The following is a 15,331-nucleotide window of genomic DNA, read 5'->3' on the forward strand; positions in this document are numbered from 1 at the left end:
ACCATGACCTTGTATAAGGTGATCGTACGGTGTGAAAAGAAGTCAGTGAATCCACATCAGTTTAGACCAATTAAAGATTTACATTAATGAATGAACTAGAAAAATGCCTTGGGTAAGCTTAACCTAAGCTTGGGAAAATACTTTCCGTCTTTTCTTGGCAATACTTCAATGTTATCAGACTAGATTATTCTCACTACCTCTATAGATTTGTTTTGGATCCTGCAAATAATAAAACTTGATGTCTATATAGGCTAAATATAATCTTTCTGGCTGGGCATATATGCATGCTACCCCATATGCCAGGAAAATGATTGATATCCATCAAGACACTTGTTGATTCTCCATATGCTTATTAAGGTGGAAAAACACATATGGAGTTCATATATTTTGCCCCATTCACTGCTTTAAATCCTACACAAATAATTTCTACAGCTGAACTTTTGACTGAACTTTTGACAAATATAAGTCGAATGTTTGCCAGAAAGAATAAAGTCCCCTGCCTGAGCATGACTGGCAAGACATATTTGAGAAACGTGCGACAATCCCCTTTCCACTGGAGGTCAAACGCTGCACCAATGTCTATGCCCCAAAGAATGACTCAAGACTCTTCACCTGCCAAGTAGTACCAAGGAATGCTGTTGCCAAGCCACCATCTCATGCTATCACAAAAGTGAAGCGTGTTTCTCGATTAGGGCATCTACATGCTTTCCCAGAATAGCTGGTTTGTTTCTGACAGAATAATTTCTAGTTCTTTATCCTTTTACCTTAAAATAAAATACCTCTTTACTAAGTTGCCCACTCTTAGAAAGCAAGTTATTTGTTTCATCAGGAAAGTATACAATAAGCAAATAGATTTCTATAGCTGACAATTGAGTAGCTGAAAAAAAAAATGATGCAGTTAAATCATAGCTCGGATATCCTCAGAAAATGTACAAAGCAAACCTGTGGCTGCTCCAGTTCCTTAAATCACTGTAATTAGAGCAGATGTGAATTTGAATCAGTGATTACTAAGTTATTACTACTCTTGAAATAATTCGAGTTGTTTTATAATATTCTAGGTTTCATCAGTGTTATTACACAGTTAAGAATGTTGATGGAGCAATATAGACAAAAGTAAGGTGAAGAAATTAATGCTTTCTGAGGAAAAAAGAGGAAAAGGGAAGAAACAAAATGAAAGCTTTTGCTACGTATTTGTCAGAATAATGATGAAAGAGTTGAAAGCCAAAAAGATTTAATTGAATTAATATTAAATGCAAATCACACCAGCTGAAGTATGTGTCACAAATTTGCTCATCTAACCAATGAATTGAACTTATTAGGAATGCTACTGTCAGTGAAACGGTAAAATAATTCAAAGTGAAGCTGTAATAAATTTACCCATGGCAGTAATACACAGTAAAATTAAGATATCATTGCTTATGATTGCTGGAAGTGCAGGTATTGGTGGTGTTAACTGCAAGCTGGCCCAAAAGACAAAACGAGGACATGTAGCTGTAAAAAATTATTATGCAAAGTTTAAATATACTTTCATAAGCATTAAGAAGGTGATGATGCACTTGTGCGATATTTTTCTCCAATATGGAATGAATGTAAGTTTGCTGCTGCAGTACTTCAAACCACTGTCATCCACTAAAAAGTTTCTGAAACCACCACTGTCATAATCCTTTCTTCTGATGATAACAAACAGAATTTGAATGTAAATGCAAATAAATAAACAATAACACAGAATTTCCATTTACCTTTTTTCTTTTTTTGCTTTTAAAACATCTTTTTTTTTTTTACTTTGAAATTCTGTTACACTAATTTAAAACATATATCTATGTAGATGTGAATGTAAGAACAAAGGCAAATTCTTCACACAGTCAGAATGGCAGAATAGCATTGACCTCAGTAAGGCATATATTGCTGTAAAATATATTTTATAACACTTTATACAAATGAGTAACATTTCCACCACAGTAATTAAAGTCGACAGATAGACAAAAATAATCAGTTCCTTTAGCACACACTGTTCATAAAACTGTTTTCCTAACTGCAACAACTTTATGTGTGTGACATTCTTGTGAAATCTCCGCTCAGATTTGTTTAATCCTCATTATTATTAACTTAATACTGTTGTACTTGTGTTTTATTATGTTTAGTTTGTTTAGTTGCATTCCCTCAGGATAATGCAACGGCAGCTTTTGAGATGAATGGAATCTGTTAGACACACTGTTACACTGATATAAAAGTTCAATCAAAAGCATTTTTGGTGAACATCTGTAATTGAAAATTGGTGATACAATTTTAATATGCTTTAAAACAACCCAGTTGTTGCTTACCCCGCTCTGTGTTTGAGTTTTTTATCTAGGATTCCATCTCTGGAAACAAGTTTATTAAATACCAAAATGCCAATCACCATGTTGACCTGTCAAACAGAAAACAAACAGTTGATCTTTCATTGCCTGAAAGAAAGCGTTTTATCCTACTGCTTCAGAAAAAGGCTTTTACGGGACTGCAAAATGCCTCCTGTTACATTTCTGAGTATTCCATCAGAAACTGTGTAACGCTATCGCTGAACACACCAACAGTGTTTATTCTCAAGTGGGTAACACATATGCACACCGCAACAGGCTTATTTTTGAATCTCGAATTACGCCTGGTATCGAGTCACATGCATACACGTCTGCTGGCCAGAACCTTGAGTAATACGGCTTTAATATTTCCTCAATTTTAATTGCAATGATATATCCTATTCCAGGAAAACCACTGCATTTGAGTTGTGCGTACAGGGAAGAGGGAATCAGAGCACACGGTGACCGTAACCGTGTTCCTTTTTAAGCATTCAGGGCCCATGTGGGTGTTCCCGCTTATGCAGAACCAGCCTGTGGTTTTCCTTATCCTTCTGCACATTAGTCATTGCCTGTGTCATTCACCGAAATGCCAATCTCTTGAGCCTTGTTTGACTGCAGTTTCCTTTTTTTTTTTTTTGTTGGCCAGATGAATGCCTGGGGTAAATCTGTTTCACTCCATTAAAGTAAATGGTGTTACGAACGCATACATGGGTTGAAGACCTAACCTAAAAAAAAATTCAAGTGTTTCAGCAGTCAGACTTTGGCACTCAATAGACATACTAATGGCATTTAATGGACAACTTAATGACTGTTATTATCCATTTGTATTATTGAACTGAACTCCATGAACCTGTCTCTGCATGGCCTGCAAAGCGGTAATACCAAGTTTTGAATCTATTAAATAAATATTCCTTTTTTTTTTTTTATTAGAAAAGGGTAATCCATTTTTCCTTTCATACAGATTTTTCAAGACCTGTGCCAAAATGCCCAATTGTTGCCAGTCTGTCCTGCCAACTCTTTCCCAGCTTTTCTTATTATCACTTTATTTTCAGCATTTACATTTTTCAGCTGATGTTACATAATTCTTTTGCTTCGTACACTTAGGCTTAAGTGGCTGCACAGAACAGCTCCTTCTAACAGCTACTAGCTAATGGCAGGGCAAACTGCGACTGCGAACTTCAACAATCTCTGAACAAAGCTTGCCAATTACACAGAGAACATACAGTTCCATGTGAAAATTATGGCTGGCTTTTTGTAAACATCCTTGGCTCCTCTATCATGACAAGGACTGTGAGTTGTACAAAAGGATCCTGGCTTGACTCCAGACAACGATGAGACAAACTGTATGGGAGTAGTAAACATCCATTTCAGGAAAATCTATGTAGCTAAATGGCTATATCTTTGATGTCTGCTATGACCGATTCCCTTTTGTAAGGGGAAATCAGAAATAGCCAGTGTTGATAGACTTACCCTAGTATAAAATTGGTGGAGTGGAAAGAAGAATTAGAGTCAAAATCTTTAAGAAAAAATGCTAAAGAAATTATTGGAAAAAATCCATCCAGACTGCAGAGCAGGTGACTGATAGCCGATGGCACATGTAGGGTGCAATTCATCTTACCCTAAAGTAGACACCTGAAATAATTCTGACGGTTTGAGCCCTTCAGGTGTGTATTTTTCTCCACTGACAATGAAATATAACTGGGATAACTGGCTTAGATACAGAAATCTACATTACAGATGTCTACAATTAGGCAAAGTGAATTCTACACCTACACGCATTTCCAGACATGTGGAAGATTAATACACAAACGAGTAACATTTCCCAGCTACGATGATTTTTTCCTTTGCCTTCAAAAGCAGTAGCCATGGAGAACTTGCTGGCTGGTTCCACTCCTGTTGCTTTTGCTGGCGCAGCGATATACTGCCAAGCAGCACTCTATCAAGACTGTCACCGAACTTCACAAGGCAGTGACAATTGTGTAGATGCTACTCATAATAACTCAGTGATGTCTGCAACAAGTTTTCTGCGCCACTAATCAGTACATTATTCTTTCACAGCTTACTGTGTAAACATGGAGAGATAGCTGGTATAAAGAAGTGATAGAATTAAATGAATCATGCATTCAAAATACTGAAGGTATGTTAAACAATACTGAGATCCGTATTTACAGCAAAATGTGATGCTACTGTACTGCTAAGCTTTTATAATTTAAATAGCACATTCCATCATTCTGTATGAAAATACTGGAAAATATATTGATGTTTACCAAGACAACAGCAGCTGCAGGTCCAACGAAAGCATAAAGCAGCCCTCCTTCAAGAGACAGCCAACAGCTGGAAAGAACATTAGAGAAGAACTAACACAAATTAAAAATAAGTATAACACATCGACAAGAAAGCATTAATAATAATTACAGCATAAGATTCTTCTGGTGTATGTTCAATCCTACATATAGAGATTCATATGCACACACACAAAATAATGACTTTGTTGATATGACGTTGTAGAGAGTTGAAAGTTATTTCCATTGCCAATTGTTAATGTTTCAAAAATTTTAATGTGAATTATACATATACTAAAATGCCTAACATGTATTAAAAGCACAAGAGAAAATAAGTTTGCAAATTTTTATTGAATCTCCTCTAACCATGTATGATGAGTTAACTGAACAGGACTTGCCAGGTAGGTATCTAGAAACATTTCCAGCTTACAATGTCTGACAGTTCTACTCTTAAAGCCATGAAAGGTCAAGTACCCATAACACAGTGCTTCAGAAAAAAACAGGTTTCTATATATCTTCTCTTATGTCATTTAGTAACTGCTATTAGGACTAGGTCTTAGAGAAAATATTCCCATTAAAGAAAAAACATATATGATCTAACTGTTCTGTATTCTCTGGAATATTTTGCAAACAATTTAAATGTGTATTTTAAAGCATCTGAAAACTGCATTTTCTGGAGAGCTACCAATCTTGCACAGTTTTTCATACTGCATCAGGGCTTTCACGGTGAACCATCAGATTTCCAAACACAGAGCGCTTACAGAATCAAATTCTAAATATTTGATACACCATGATGTAAAGCTTTCCATATCTGCAAAAGATCAGGAGCTGCACACACTGAAGTAAATGCAGCTGTGCTATTTTCCCAGTGATTACACATTCAAAGAACTGCATGTTTATTTGAATGCATGATCACACCTACATATAAGAAAACTCAAGTATATGGATTCAAATAATTTACTTGGATCTCACATCCAGAAACATTCACATCAGAATCATACATATTTTCTTTATTTTCCAGTACTGCTTTTCTACTTTTTGAAATCCAACTAAATTAAATGCAAGAACATCATAATATTAACAGTCTGTTACGTTGGAATTCTAACTGCAAAGAACAAGTGTGTTTCCCATTGTAACCAAGCCACGTGAAATCTGCCACATGAACCCAAATGCATCAGTGTGCTAAATTCTGGAATGACAAATTGATGCAAATAGTTCATATCTGCTTCGCTGTTAAAAAAGCACTATATGTCAGGCTATTTTACATCCTACCTCACAAAACAACTACAGCAATAATGTGCAATTTATTTTTGTAATGTCAAAGAAAAATGTTTTCAACATTTTCTTCAGTTTTTCTTGCTATTTTGCCAAAACCTAAGTTATTTATCATGAGAGACTGAGAACATGGACTTCTGGAAGGGAGAAAATTATTCACAGTACATTTCCCTACCACTATGACCTTTTAAACATAGTGAAGATGACCACTCTGCAAAATATTTACATGTAATTAAAATTTACATCTTCATTGGGAGATAGAAAATAAAAATAGTTGACATTGTATTTGAAACATAATTTCAGTTACCTGTGCTGAAAAAAAAGGGTCAACAAGGTTTTTTTAAACAGAAAGGAAACAGTTTCTACCACAAAACATCTTTAAGACCAAGGGAGAATTGTTCCCTCCCTTTCCCATGCCTTCAAGTACAAAGGCTGTTCAAACTGGTGACTTCCATTTCGGGGCAGAGCTGGAAAAAATGTAGAGGTTGTCCTCTTTTCTTTACACAATCTCAATTTCCAACAACCTGGATTTTCAACAATGTGTAACAAGATTATTGCAATGTATTCAGTATCTGCCAGTTGATGTCTGAAATGCGCTTTTTCCTAATTGTTTTCCATTGAAGACTTTCTGAAGACAGATTCTCAGATGCCACCTTATACCATGAGGCAATTATAAATTTTTTACTATTTTTTAATCTTCTCTTCTTTTTCTTTGCTCTGATAGCTTTTTTCTATGCTTTATAGTTGTTTTTATTTTGCTCTCCTGTTTTGTCTTCTTTCTCCCTGATCCCCACATAGCAGAAAGCCATATAAATTGATTAGTATTAAGAGCATCCAGTGGCGTTTTTATGGGACCATGTTACATGGTCATAAAATTCTGCTGAGTGATGAAGTATCTGTAGACTTGCTCCTGTGTCCTGTACGTTTTGTAAGTTGTTTGATGCTCTCTGGGAGAACGGTTCTTTCTCTTAGGAGAGCATGACTATGACAGAATTTTAATTTTTGCTGATACAGTGAAATCCTGGAAGTTATCTGTACTGCTCATTAATATACTTATTAGTAGCACTGTATGTAAACATGAGTAGGTCACATAGGTTTATTAACTATAACTTGTAGCCGTGGTGCTTTCACAGCTCTATTAGACTCACAGAAATAGTTGGAAAAAGCAATCAAGCTTTCAGACACACAAATCTTTTTCAGATATCCCGAAATATCTAAAAACTTCTCACTGTGCTTTTTAATTATTTTTAGGAAGTCTCTTCAGCTTCTGTATCTATATCAGTACCAGTGTCTGTGTGAAATATTTTTCATATGTAGCTTTAAATGTCCAGTAATATAATTGTCTAATAATTAGGACTGAAAGAAAGAGATAGAAATCAGAGACTATTGATCACAGAATTGGTTGGAGCGTGAACAATTCAAGCCACCCCCATCAGTTATATACCATATGAAACTCAGATCTCCTTCAAAGATTCTTGGGCCTTCTCCCTTTCCATCAATCTCTTCATGTGTGCAACTATGGGACTGGAATCAATTCCTTCATTTTCACTCTTCATTTTCTCCATTTGAAACCATCGTTTTCAAAAATAGCATCTTAAAGACCGGGAATAGTTTGCAACAGGACGCATTTCTGATGGCAGTGTGTGTAACTGATTGCAGCCAAACAGGCCGAATATAGTGTAAGCAGTTAAAAAAATTACACAAGTGCTTTAGTTATGAGAGGAGGAGCAGGACAGGAGCTCTGCTTTTACACCACTCAACAGTTGTTATGGGACACAATTCTTTGCTGGCTTCTAGAGTGGGACAGCACATCAGCTGGTGATGGAGGAGGAATCTCCATTCCTTGCATTGCCTGTTTTCCTTATGTAATTCTGACGTCAAATGCCAAGAAAATGTTTTTGCAAATAAAATGAGAAAGCTGCATTATGGTTCAGTTTGTCCCTTGTACACCTCCTTTTGTGCTTTTGTCCCACGGTACTGCGTCAGCTGAATTTGGGGCCTGAGAAAGGAGCTGTTACATGTAGAGCCCTGCTCTTTTTTACTTTCCAGGTTACCCTTAATGAATGATTTGTTGCTTTGTCTGAATATTTCAGTATATCCTCTTTTAAAAATGCATTCAGCCCAGGAAGGAAGCGGGAAGCAACACTAGCTACAGCAAGTAGTCACACATGAATAATTTCAGTAGAGTAAATGCAACGGGATTAATCCTTCAAGGGACAGAGGTACATCCCCAATGGGGTCTGGACATCGTAATCTTGTGATTTGTAATTCTCACAGCCTAAAGCGTTATCCAGTGCTGGTTCAAGGACTAAATAATAAAAAAGACAGCAAGAGGAGCGCATATTAGTAAGAAAAAATGTCAGAGGAGCAGGTCCTCAATATAAGTCCCAAAAGATGGCTAAGACCATTGTTTCACTAATGACTGCCAGGTGTAAGTGCTGGCCCAAAGTTAAGCACTTCAGTTAGGTAAGCCATTCCTCATTAAAAAAATGCAAGACGTTGTCACAATTTAAAACAAAACACCTCGGTGGTTAGAACTGGTATTCAGTAGGAGATTTGTTTTTGAATCCTTACCCACCCAGAGCTGGAGCCTGCCCTGCCATGTGCCAAGACGGTGGGACACACAGGGCAGGGAGTGGGAATCCTGATCTCACTCAGTGATGATGCTAAGGAGAATAATTAAATATTCACTGAAGTGAGGACTTGACCTAACTCATCCACATTTCTGATGAATGCCCTCATTACCAGGCTACAGAGTCATATTTCCTCTCATTCTGTCCAGATGCATACTTAATTTCTTAGGCAACGTGAGGAGAGCTCCAAACAGGACGACTGGAGGAAACGCACTCTCGCATACATAACGTCTCGGTGGCTGGAGTGCTCTGCTGGCAGAGGGGAGCAGGAGGGAGGCTCAGCCCAAGCTCCTTCTTCAGCAGGAGACAAACGAAGGGCAGCCTCGCTGGGGAGTGAATTTTCCAGGGCGCTAACTATGCACTGGAACCAGCCAGGTGGCTAAACAGGAACTGCATTAATAAAATGTAAATGAAGTACACAGATCTCCTCGCTGTCTCTCAAGTACAGCCCGGTCCAGGAAATGGGCTGGATCAGGCACTCCGGGAGAGAGGGGATGGATGGAAGAGCTGTTTTGAAATTTCTGTGGGGCTGTGGCTCCAAGAAGCTGAGGGGCGTTAAAGCCGAGGTACATGCTGGGTGGGCAGAAACCTGGGTGCCAAAGAGACCCTTGCCAGTACAGTTTTAGGCATGTTTAGAGGTTGGCAAAGGCTAGCCATAACATTTAGCGTTCTCTTTGGTAAATGTATATAAATGTTAGGTGTCTAAGTGGACCTAATCCTCAGTGTGTCTAAAAGGCTTGCTACTTCAAACCCCCACAAGAAATGTAGGATCCCTGGTGCTTTGTTGAGCTCAGCCCAAGACTGGCAAATGGTTTTCTCTTTGTTCTTTTGTGGACCACTCAGTGACTCCTAGGGCAGTTCCAAGCGTGAATGGATACCTGTAGAGCCTTTAGACTGTGCTATGTAATTCTTGATGGGTATGACAGTCTTGCTAATTAAAAACAATTTATCATTTCAGATTGACTTACTAGTGGGCTGTTCCATATCCTTTTGTCTTGGTAAAGCCTATTGATATTGCAACGACTAATGCTGGCAAACCTGAAAAAAAAAACCAAAACAGTAATAACCATTAGATGCTGAGCAAAATATTGCTGTTCTGCCTGGACAAAAAGTGACAGGGTAAGCTAATGCAAAATGGCCAATTTTACATGGAATGAATCATTTAACAAAGCACAGTGCTATTGCAGGATTTGTTTTCCTGAAGCACTGGCAGGGAGGAGGACACTGTTTTCTGCCCACGGTGTACCACTTCAATATAGCTAAATTACTGGTACATTTGACAGGTCTTAAACTGAACTAGGAAGAGGCTTCATGAATATTCAGTGAATCTTTTTTCTTGTTTTATTTTGATTTCTTGATATTACACTACTTTGGTGAAAATCTAAAATTTTCTTAAAACATATTTATAAAAGAATGCTAAATTATACACCAGCATAACTTGAGCTTGAGATAAACTGGAAAGGCTCCTAACCTAGTTTTCTTTTTATTAATGCGCTGTCTACCTTTCAGGTAAACCTTTCAGGTTTTCTTGAAAAAAATTATGATATTCTTGACATTGTCGCTGCATTAAACATTTCATTCCAATGATTCTGAGGAAATGAATTTACAGACTTACCCCATCCAAGGCACAAGAAACGTTTCCTTATGAGCCGTGTCCTAATTTTTCCAGTAACAGCCATATATGACTGCCACGCTTCTGTCAAAACCCAACAGAATGAAGCTAAGAAGAAGAAGTGTAAAAATGCGGTGGTTGTGGTGCAGATGCCCTGCAGGGAGCAAAGAGAAGCTCATTCTGAATACTTAGGGACACTCATTTCTCTTTTCATTTCAGAGTTGTCATATTCTATCATCTTGACCTTTATCCTTAGCATCAATTCCCCCTTTGTGATGTGATGCCCACAAAGAGAGAGAGAAAGAGAGAGAGATGTTGATGGGGATTAGGCAGAAGAGGTTTGACTGTTTTCACAAACACTGAGTGGGCAGAGCAAGGAAAAAGAACACAAAATAAATCATGCCACCAGATTTTTCTCAACACATTTACTTTGACCAGGGGTCATCATAACGCCATTGTGGTAAGCAAGTTACATAGCTACTGACTATAAAATCTCATAGACCTGAATAAAGAAAATGTGGGGATAGAAATGCTCCTAATTGACAGCTATATTTACTTTCCCTTAATGGAGAAAGATCCTGACTGTAAACCTGTATTTTAGGCAACAGATTGTTTGATTCATTTGATTTTTTTAATTTAAATGTTATAGAACGTTAACCTATTGGAATATATTGCCTGAGATCTTTTTAGTCAGGTTTAAGTATCATAACCTTAACAATTACCCCGGATATTGTTTTTACGGGTGTCAGTCATTTGTCATGTGAAAAGTATTTTGAGCACATGCAATTGGCTTTTGTCACTGTAGCCCTTAATTAAACTTGACATTGTAGCTTAGATAAATTAGCTTCTTGGCATAAATGATGATCTACCCTCCACTGCGTTGCTTAAAATGCCAGTTGCAGGCTATAAAATGCAGTGTGCATTGTACCCCAGAACCAAAACCACAGCAGTAATGTTGAGAATATCCATATCACAGTTTATCCTTATCACAATTTGAAGGGTCAAAGTTATATCAATGTTATCTCAGACACACAGCTGATATCAGCTGATATCAGTCTCTGAACTTCCAGAAAGTTATGCACTTGAAGATTCACAACTTAATGATTTCCTGCTATAAATGCACATATGTGACTAACACCTTGTTTTCTAATCCTGGGTCAAATTGTCTATTAAATCTGGGCTAAACAGGTTCTATATAACTCTACGCAAGAGAACTATTGTTTATTTTTAAAAAGCAAGGAATGTAAACTGGGAAAAACACAGCACATCCTGAAAATGAACTAGTGATTCCATCCTACATTTTGCCATTAATTCTTACATTTAGATGTCCCCAAAAGTATGTGGATTCATAGAATCTATCCTGTTAAAACCTGACTGATAGCAGTCAGGTTTTATGAATTTTTCTATATGAAAAATAAACACTGATTTAAAATGAAAGCTATGCAGTGAAACACACAATAAATATAATAGAAAATACATAAATGTCCTTTCTTTTACTAGCTGCCTTACATGTTATGAATTCCCACTATGCAACTGTTATTTGCTTTCCTATCAATGTATTTGTAGCCTGTTCTGTTGGAATGAGAATTTGACAGTAAAATGACTTTTGAGGAATAGTACAGAATATTTTAGGGAAAAACTGCATAGGTAAAACACAGTATTACCCTGAAAAAAAAAAAGTGAATATCCTATTTCCCTTATAAATAATGCAAATACAAACAAATCCTGATCTTTTTTCGTGAGAACGTTGCTAACTCTTATGGCTGACTGAATATAGACTGTAGGATTTAGTTCGTAATTTATCTCCTGTATCGAAAGAAAAATGATGATAATCTGAGACAAACGTGGACTCGGCTGTTGGGGAAGAAAGAACTCTGATGGAAATGTTAATGATCATGTTGATCACAAAATAAAAAGACAGAAGCAAGTTTTGTTAGAAGCGATCTGTGCTCTGGCTGGAATATATTACTGCTGATTATAACTAACTCTTCTGAATGGCAGGCAGGGTTCTTTAACGAACACCGATGGTCAGTCTGTATCACTGATAGAACAGCATATTTGCATCACATACCATCAGAAAGATGCAAATCAGCCTCAAAACATCACCTAACAGCCACTGTGGGACTGTGATGACAGAATCATGTGCAGGCAGTGCTTGAAGTGAATTCAGCCTCCCTCCTTCCCCAGCCAGAGAAGCGGTCCTGGAGAATGAAACTCCCCTCTCCCAGGTGTAGCCATGGGCTCAGCACGGTTGACTAATACCCCCATGGAAATCTGGCTTTTATGTACTTGCGTATATTCTTCCCCTTTGATAACCAAATAAACAAACAGTGCTGTGCTGTCTGGGAAAGTGCTATATCTGGGAAGTCTGTTTTCAAATAGGAACAAAAATTGATTTTCACCAAAGGCTGTTATTAAGTGGGGCATTGTGTATCTCTAGCCAGGGAGCCTTGACTTTAGCAAGTATTTTATTAGTGTTTTTTTCTTTCTGACCAGCCCATGGCCATGGACTACTCCCAATCTCCCCTTCTCCCTCTCCTCTTCTCCCTTGCCAAGGGACCAGCACCTCCCCTCACCTTGCTGCACGTGCAGCAGCATCGCTAAATCCTTGTGGCCCGTCACTCACAGAAAGCCGCAGTGTGTCAACGTGTCTGCACCACGACTAGTGGTACACATCTTCCCCATCGCTTTAGGAGGAGATGCTTCTTACTTGTTTCTAATTCTAGTTTATTAAAACTCACTGAATTAATTACCTGTGCTGAGCACCTGTCAACTTGCAACAAAATTAATTTTAACAGCTTAATTTATTCACTATTTTTTCATGCTTCTGAAATTCGTTCAACTCTATTACTCTAACCTCCTCTTCCTCCCATTGCTGTTGTTCTCAGCTCCCCACATTTAATTCTGATTACGAGTGGGGGAAGGGAGGTTTTCCATCCTCAGAATGCACAATTTCATGAGGTTTAATTGAGCCTCAAGTGTTAGCTACCTTGAATATCTAAGTAAGACCATTCATCCTTTTTTAATAAACAATATACTATTGAAAGCAAGAGCTTGCATCAGGTATCAAATTATTTCCTTTTTTCATGCTTGTAAGGCACCCAATCCAAATGAGAGTGCACAGCTGACAAATGTAAAAAACAGTGGAGATTCAAAGCCACTTATTCTAGGAGCAAATATTTTTAATATAACAATGATGAATAATATAGAGCATATTTGTCCGTTTTTATAACCTACAAAAAGTAGGTCAAAAGGGTAACCTCAAAATAATAATTTATCATTATTTTTTGAGCATCTAGTTGTTTGTTTTGTTTTGTTTTTTAACATAATAGTTGTTTTCATAGCAGTGTGAACAGATTTTCCACACAAAGATGAAGAGGGTTAAGTAAGGACACCTGATTTGTCTTCTTGCCCTGAACATGTTCTTTTTCCTTCAACAAACTAGTTGCCTGTCTCTGGGTTCTGATAAATAGCATAAGATTCAAAGCTATTGGAAAATGAACATGAAAAATGAAAGCTGTATTGGTGATAGCATCTGATTAGGGCTAAAATCCAGTCAGTTGGATTATGTCATGAAGTGGTAATGAAAACTAGTAGAAAATCATTTAAATAACAAAATTCCTTTTCTTTTCTTAAAAGAAATCTGGCCATTAACTTAGCTCTGAGGAGATAAGCCTAAGGAGATAAACTAAATTAGTGTTAATTTTATTCTTATGCAGTTCTGACCATGCACTGAATACGCAAAAAAAGAGCCCTTAAAGACCACAATAAAGAATAAATGAAACAAAGAACAAATAAAACAAAGAGAATGCAAAGGACATAGCAAAGAGGAGAAATATAATTCTATGTCAAAACTGATATATTTTATTGCGGTTTTGTGACTTGTAAGTCCACAACTATAAAACAGTTTATCTTTTCCTTCTTGAAATTAAAAATAAAAATCCATAAAGAAAAATACTGCTTATTATTCCTCATTTGTTTGGTTTTGTTTCTTTTTTTTTTTAGTTTTTATGTATTTTTAAACTGATCTGCACAATACAGTACCTTTGTTTCTGGAACAGCAGACACTGTCAAATACAGGGATACAGTATACTGGCCAGATAGTACTGAATTCTAGACTAAATACTAATTTTTAGAGTAAACTGACATGAAATAGTAGATGGACTTTCAGAGGTTGTGGGCCAAAGAAGTAAGGGCTTGCATCTCAGGAGTGTTTTTCTGGAAGGGGGACAGATTTTCAATGACAAAAAAGTATGGCAAGGAACGCTGGCTCTTCAGTTGCAAACATATTTGAAACTGTTAGCGTATTAAGTGCCTAAGAAATCATAGTTGTAGACTTTCAGGTTTCTCTTCCAGGATCATTAATATTACTGGCACCATAAGGCTTTCAAGGTACCATTTCATTTAAAAAATCCCGTGTTCTTTTCTTTTGCCAGTCTCAAGTACAGCTAACACCACTTATTCAAGCAAACTATTCAGGAAATCTGATACTCATATTGAAAATAGCACTATGGTGGAAGGAATTGTTCTAAAATAACATTATTCATATTTTAAATCAACAGCTATTAAACTATTTACTTTAATTAGCTTATGCAGAAACTTTTATATCTAAAAATCTTCCCTGGTGTCCTTAAAAGCTGAAGGCTCAAGTGGTTTAACTTCATTACAGTGTGTTCTGATATCTGACATGATAACCTAAAATAATTAGCATTTGACTTTATGAGCATTTATGTGAAGAGACATGCACAGTTAATTATTATACTGCAGGATTCTATATGTGGTACAAGACAATGTGAATGGTAACCTTTACTTGGATTTTTAGAGCGAACTCTATTTTACTGTACTTTAGTGTGTTTTTGAGTAGTTACATGATCTCCCTCACAAAGATAACGAGTGATAACTAAGGACACTCAATTTTTTTTCTTCTACTCAATCATGTCTGTTTGCCCACAACAAGCGAGATGCCTTTCTAGGTTCTGATAAATAGCTTATAAACTGGCTGTAAATGACCCAAATGTTTCTGTAATTCCTTTGGTTTACAACTACAGCCTCACAAAGGACATCTACATCATCAACAGCACCGCAATGCCACAGGAAGTTATTTTCAGTATCAATTCTTGATTTTTATTTTTTTTTTGTTATCATGTGCAAATTATCACAACAGTTGCTAAACTTTGGGGCCACTACATGTGGCCC

The 15,331-nt window shown here is 36.9% G+C and overlaps 1 protein-coding gene across 7 annotated transcripts in view; it reads right to left on the minus strand.

The window, feature by feature from the left end:
- Nucleotides 1-15,331, minus strand: part of ADGRB3 (adhesion G protein-coupled receptor B3) — a 468,213-nt gene that overhangs the window by 34,491 nt on the left and 418,391 nt on the right. For all 7 annotated transcript variants that reach the window (XM_063330254.1, XM_063330255.1, XM_063330256.1 and 4 more), the window contains 4 exons: nt 10,139-10,289; nt 9,492-9,561; nt 4,601-4,667; nt 2,322-2,407 (listed from right to left, as the gene is read on the minus strand). In XM_063330254.1, the coding sequence (XP_063186324.1) occupies nt 2,322-2,407; nt 4,601-4,667; nt 9,492-9,561; nt 10,139-10,289 (374 nt within the window). The remainder of the gene's footprint in view (nt 1-2,321; nt 2,408-4,600; nt 4,668-9,491; nt 9,562-10,138; nt 10,290-15,331) is intronic.

Source organism: Chroicocephalus ridibundus, chromosome 3 (genome assembly GCF_963924245.1).
Source record: "Chroicocephalus ridibundus chromosome 3, bChrRid1.1, whole genome shotgun sequence".
NCBI lineage: Eukaryota > Metazoa > Chordata > Aves > Charadriiformes > Laridae > Chroicocephalus > Chroicocephalus ridibundus.